We start from the raw sequence: 6,000 nt of genomic DNA, 5'->3' as shown, positions 1-6,000 counted from the left end.
GATTGCAATCAAGGGCAGCAATAATTAAAGTCTTAATCCACCTATTCTATATCTTTGGATAAATGAAAAGGTACACATTTACCAAATTTTGCCCAAAAGGGAATTTTTATTGGAAATGCAACGATGTTTAGAATTAAAAGAGTTAAATGTATCTGAGAGAAATCACTAGTGGCAGGACTCAATAGTGTTTCAGTGATCATGTGTCTTCTCCATCTGTCTTAATCTCTTCAAGAAGTGGGATGACATTCTTAGCAATCTCTTCTCTTTTATTGTCTGCCTTCAAGTCATTTCTGATCTATGGTGACTATAAGGTGAACCTATCACGGATTTACCCCCTCCCCTCCCCAGATACATGATCTGTACAATCATGCTTCATCTATAGGTCTATGTGAATTTTTGTGTGCTAAAGCAACATAACCTGATTCCTTTCTCAAATACGGATGGATTTAAATAATTGCTACAGTGCATGAAAGGATCCGAAATAAACTTGCAATGCTAAGAATGGGAAAGACCCATTTTTGGAAAGTTGGATAACTGTTGCTAGCCATAAAAGATAAAAACTCCTTTAGTTACCCCAAGAAGCTGCAAAAGAATATTTCAGTCAAAATTGTAGCCAACATCTTGGTTAAGGTCAGTCACAATAACCCATTTCTTTGCAATAAAGGCACTAAAACAGTGATAGATTTGTGATGGCCATAAATTAAATCATAGAGTTGGAATATGAAACAACTTTGTTTCATATTTCACATGGCAGTCTTTCAGCCATCACATCTTGATGAAAAAGAGCTGTGTCCCTACTAGAAATTGATCTATTGTCCACATGTCATTTTGTCCCCACAAAACCCAAATACATTTCCCGTACAGTAAAAAGGACAATAGAATTCCTATCATGTAGTTCTTCTAAACAGCTGAAGTGGATGAAAAACCATCAGCAAACAAGGTTAAAATGCAAAGACGTGTTTATATTTTCATTAGGTGAGAAGCACAACCATGAGTATGCAGTCTGTACATATCATTGACTCTACTTGTTCAGCTATAAACAACTAACTTAGAGCGGTATCATGTTTAACCATGTCAGTGTAATGAACTCAACTCTCTTTAAAATGTCTTTATAGCTTACACTACTAGGTTGCCTTACAAGATTGTTTTTACATATTCTAAGAGCAGAAGACTGGTGTCTCAACTTTTGGCCTCTCACTGGTCATAAGATTAGTCTTTTCTCCACCTAAAGGAAAGTAAAAGTACAACACAAAGGTAAGTAGCTCATTGAGAGCAAGGCAGAAATTGCTTCTTTGTGATAGCATCTATATATATATAAATGTAATGTGCATTTTTTCCTATGGAGTAAACAACAAAACCACTGAACCAAATTACACCAAATTTGGCCACAAAAGACATAGTCATCCAATCTATGTCTTTCAAACAAAAAAGCCTAGAAAAATAAAGTCCAAATAAAAAAAACCCAATTGTATGCCATGCATGCCCAGAGGACCCCTGAGAACTGAAACAACTGCATTACCCAGAGGACCTTGTAGGTGTGCGCAGAGCCTAACGCCACTTTTAAAATATGTTGCCATGGTGGAACAGCCTTGCAGCTTCAAAGCCAGGCTGCCTCCTAACCAGGGAATCCTCGGTTGGCCACCTTGAATACCACTGAATAGCCTTACAGCTTCAAAGCCAGACTGCTTCCTAACCAGAGGGATCCTAACCACCAGACTACACCACAGCAACGTGTGGCCGGGCACAGCTAGTTGTTTTATAAGAACTACATTTGGATATGTATCTTTTATAGAACTACATTTTAATATGTGTTTTTATAGAATTTTTGCAATGTTTGTGTGTTTTGACTATGCTGTGACCTGCTTTGAGCCATGAGGAGAGGCGGATAATAATAACAATAATAATAATAATAATAATAATAATAATAATAATAATAATAATAATAATAATTTATTTATTCAAGTTGGGACTTTCAAGTTGGAGCTTTATTACATGTTACTTAGAGTAGTGCAAGTAATTTCATCCTGGTGCTGTTCTGCTAATATCTGTAAATTCTATTCACCTCTTCAAAATGGATTTCTCAACTAGGTAACACTGTACTGGTGACAAAGTTGTACCAGTGCAGACATTGTCCCTAATATCTTTACTAGAAAATACGTAATCTCTAATGTCTTTTCCAATTTGACACTGTGATGCTACTAGTGGCATCAAGGCAGCTTAACAGTATTCATGTTGGATGACTAGCTTATTTCCTGGAAAAAAAATTCTTGAACTATACCTCTCAGGATCTGGGAGCTATAGTCTAATATTTAAAATAGTATACAATGTGCCTTAACCTTAATTTAATGAGATGTTGGTTTAGCTGTTCACAAACCTTCTCATTCATTCTTGGTTGGTCAATTTCTTGAGGAGGTATTGAGGGGCACCTTTGGCTGATAGAATGCAGTTTTGTTAAGAAAAAAGTATTTAGGGTGTCATATCATTTTTCCATCATCCATTTGGTATAGATGAGAATCAGCATGTTTTCCTTGGGCGCTTCCACACAGCACCAAAATCTTCTCCAAAGCAGGTTTATGTAACCCACTTTGGCACAGATTTCTGTCGCCATCCCCCCGGCCCCCAAAACTCCAGTGTCTCTACTAGAAACTGATCTATTGCCCACATGTCAATTAAAATCGGGATGGCATAAAGCCCCCCGAAGCTCCCCAATTTCCCCCTAAAAGTTAAAGAAAAGGTATCTGGCTTCCATAACCTTTCTCCTTGCATCCTCCTGGTGCAGGGAAATCACACCTGAGGAAATGGAAGGGACAATAAGGAAAATCCCTCTCCCTATATCTTTGCCTATCATTTCCTCACATCAAGAGGATGCAAGGAGGAAAGTTATGGCAGCTAGGTGTCTTTTCTTTAACTTTTAGGGGGAAATTGGGGCTTGGGGAGAGGGGCCCAAAAGGAGCCCAAAAGGTGTAAGATGGCAATGGAGATACACCCCGAGGTAGTCCTGAGACTACCTGGAAGTGAGTCTCCACAGGCCCAATACCCCATTAGACCTGGGTCTTTCACGAAGGCCTGGATCTAATGGAATATCTAATTAATTCGGAACAAACCAGGGGAATCTTGGTTTATTCCGAATTAATTCGTTTTCACCAGAAGCATTGTTTGGATGTCTCCGGTAAAAACAGAGACAGATCCCAGTTTTTGGGCCTGTCTGGATGGGACCCTTATCATTTTTAGCAATGACAACAACAGAAATTATTTATTTTATTATCATTATAACACATATGGCATATATGTACTTTATGTAGTGTTGTCAGCATGCATGAAGCTATACAGAGTAGAATAGCACAAGTCCCTGTCCTAGGGTCTCATATTCCAAAATTCAGCATATGATGAATAGGAGGAAGTGGAAGAAGGAATAGAATATGTCATGTGATAGCCTCTGTGGGACTCCATATCCAAAATGGAGCCTAGACTGCATGTGATGAAGTCATTACAGTGCATTTGCACTGTAAAATTAATGCAGTTTGACCACACTTTAACTGCCATGGCTCAATGTTATGGAATCTTTGGAGCTGAAGTTTTACAAGGTTTTTAGCTTTCCCTGCCAAATAGTGCTAGTGCCTTACCAAACTACAAACCTTGTGATCCGTAACATTAAGTGATTGCTATTAAAGTGGGGGTCAAACTGCATTAACTCTACAGTGTAGATGCACTGCCTGTGTTCTAAAACTAAACAGCATTGCCAACAAAAAATATATAAATTCTACTAATACAGAAATGAACTCAAATAGCAGATCATTTCTCACTGAATAGCCTCCTCCACCCAGTCCTTGGGAACGGCCTATTCCTGCTGGTTCTTCTTTTGCTATCACCAATTCTTGCTTCACTTCTATAGCTAGTCACTTTAGAAGATCTGAAACAATATTTTCCCCTAGAAACAGTCAATTAATTGTAGGCTAGCCATATGATCTGCAGCAGTCATGCTGGCCAGATGTTCAACAAGCAAGGCCAATTGTTTCATCTTTGCCTTACAGTTCTGCCAGTTAATGAACTCAATTAGGTCACAGTTGGCTTCTAACTTTCTGATCCCCATAGCAGATCCTTCAGATATAGTCAGAGACTGAAACACAAAAATGTACAATATGCCTCAGTCCATGGTATCAGATCTCTGCATAAACTGGTAAGCTTTTGGTCTGAGTTCTCCAAGGTTGTACTGCCCTTTCCACATCTTCTTGTGAACTATGATAAACCAAAAATCATCAATTCTCTCCCAAAATCATAGTAAAAAAGATTGGCTTGTCCCGATTATGTCAAAACAGGAAACTGTAATTGACTATCTGAACTAATATCAAAAAGGAAAGTGAAAAAAACAACATTTGGCTCATTCATATTCTGAGTTAAGATGAGATATGACAATCTGTATACAATCTAGGTAATAGACACACATGTTGCTATTATACAGTATATCAAAGCTAATAAATTGTTATCAACTCAATTCTACCATAACCAATGAAGATAAATGTTTTCATCAGCAGCAAAGAAATCAGATTATAGAAAAGCTTTACTTTATTTGCCATTTCAGTTCAAGATGACCAGATAGACTGGCGTTGGGGAAGGAGGGAGGTTGCATCTTTCTTAAGGAACAAAAATAATTGCATTTCCTTTGTGAGAAAAGTTGTTTTCCCACAATCAAAGCATTCTTGGCTTGATCTAGAAATAACACTGTAAGATTGAGGACTGTTCTGTAAAAAGCAAGTGTAATGTAGCTTGTACAAAGGGCAAGTGGGTTGAAATCCTTGCTCAGCTACCAAGTCTATCTTGGACAATCATGATAGTTTTATTCAGAATAAGCAAACACAGGAGGAGCAGAATTATTGTACACTAGTTTTGCCCCCAAGTTCTTAATCATTCTTATCACGTGGAGACCAATATTCTGAAGAGGAGAGCCTCCTTTATGCACTAAAAATTCCCATGCCTTTAGGAATGCTGGACAATCAACCTTCCTCGTTGGGTGGAGTCTCCATACTTAGGGGTTGTTCTCCTATTTAGAAAGTCAATTTTCACTTTTCCTATTTGGATTGCCCTTTTAGTTCATTCCTCCCTTTTCCCCAGTGATTTGTTATGGTACTGTTCCATTATCTGGGTGGAGGCCACTAAAGGGGGGGGGGTGCTAGAGAAAGAAGGATAGTCCATTTTACAGGGGTGGAGGGTGGGTTGAAGGAGTTAAAGCATTTCCCCTGTTTTCTTGTTATTCCCTCCAACCATGTCCCCATTGTGGAAACATCCCTTGTTTATGACATGAGAAGTGGGGAGAGGGAATAACCAGTGAAAACAAGGGAAATGCTTTTCTCCCCCCCCCCCCATTGACTTTTTCTCTCTCTCTAGCACCCCTTAGTCCTTTTTACTTAGGCAATCCCTCGTAGTTCGAGGATGATGGTCTTCCAGTTGTGGGGTCTTGAGGGTGGGTTCTTAGGTGGCTGAAGAGACCTATTCTTGATCTGCATGTTCTCCCGCAGTGAGGACATCGGTTTCCAGGTGGAAGGTGGTCCCGGTCAGGGTTGGCTTGACGGGCCTTCCTCTTGGCACGTTTCTCCCTTAAGCCCTCAATTTGTGCCTCTTCGAACTCCGTAGCACTGCTGGTCACAGCTGACCTTCAATTACAGCGCTCAAGGGCCAGGGCTTCCCAGTTCAGTGTCTATGCCACAGTTTTTAAGGTTGGCTTTAAGACCATCTTTAAATCTCTTTTCCTTCCCACCAACATTACGTTTCCCGTTCTTGAGTTCAGAGTAGAGTAACTGCTTTGGGAGACGGTGATCGGGCATTCGGACAACGTGGCCAGTCCAGCTGAGTTGATGGTGTAGGAATATCGCTTCAATGCTGGTGGTCTTTGCTTCCTCAAGCATGCTGACATTTGTCCGCCTGTCTTCCCAAGAGATTAGCAAGATTTTTCTGAGGCAACACTGATGGAAATGCTCTAGGAGTTGAGTGTGTAGACTGTCCACA

The 6,000-nt window shown here is 39.8% G+C and overlaps 1 protein-coding gene across 1 annotated transcript in view; it reads right to left on the bottom strand.

Annotated features, from left to right (window-relative positions):
- Window positions 1-936: 936 nt before the first annotated feature.
- lmntd1 (lamin tail domain containing 1) overlaps window positions 937-6,000 on the bottom strand; it is a 186,500-nt gene continuing 181,436 nt past the window's right edge. The window contains exon 12 of the mRNA XM_062981783.1: window positions 937-1,225. Within this exon, the coding sequence (XP_062837853.1) occupies window positions 1,202-1,225 (24 nt within the window). The 3' untranslated portion in view covers window positions 937-1,201. The remainder of the gene's footprint in view (window positions 1,226-6,000) is intronic.

Source organism: Anolis carolinensis, chromosome 5 (assembly GCF_035594765.1).
Source record: "Anolis carolinensis isolate JA03-04 chromosome 5, rAnoCar3.1.pri, whole genome shotgun sequence".
NCBI classification, from domain to species: Eukaryota; Metazoa; Chordata; class Lepidosauria; order Squamata; family Dactyloidae; genus Anolis; species Anolis carolinensis.
The sequence above is the reverse complement of the archived record's forward strand: the minus strand, read 5'-3'. Positions and strand labels throughout refer to the sequence as shown.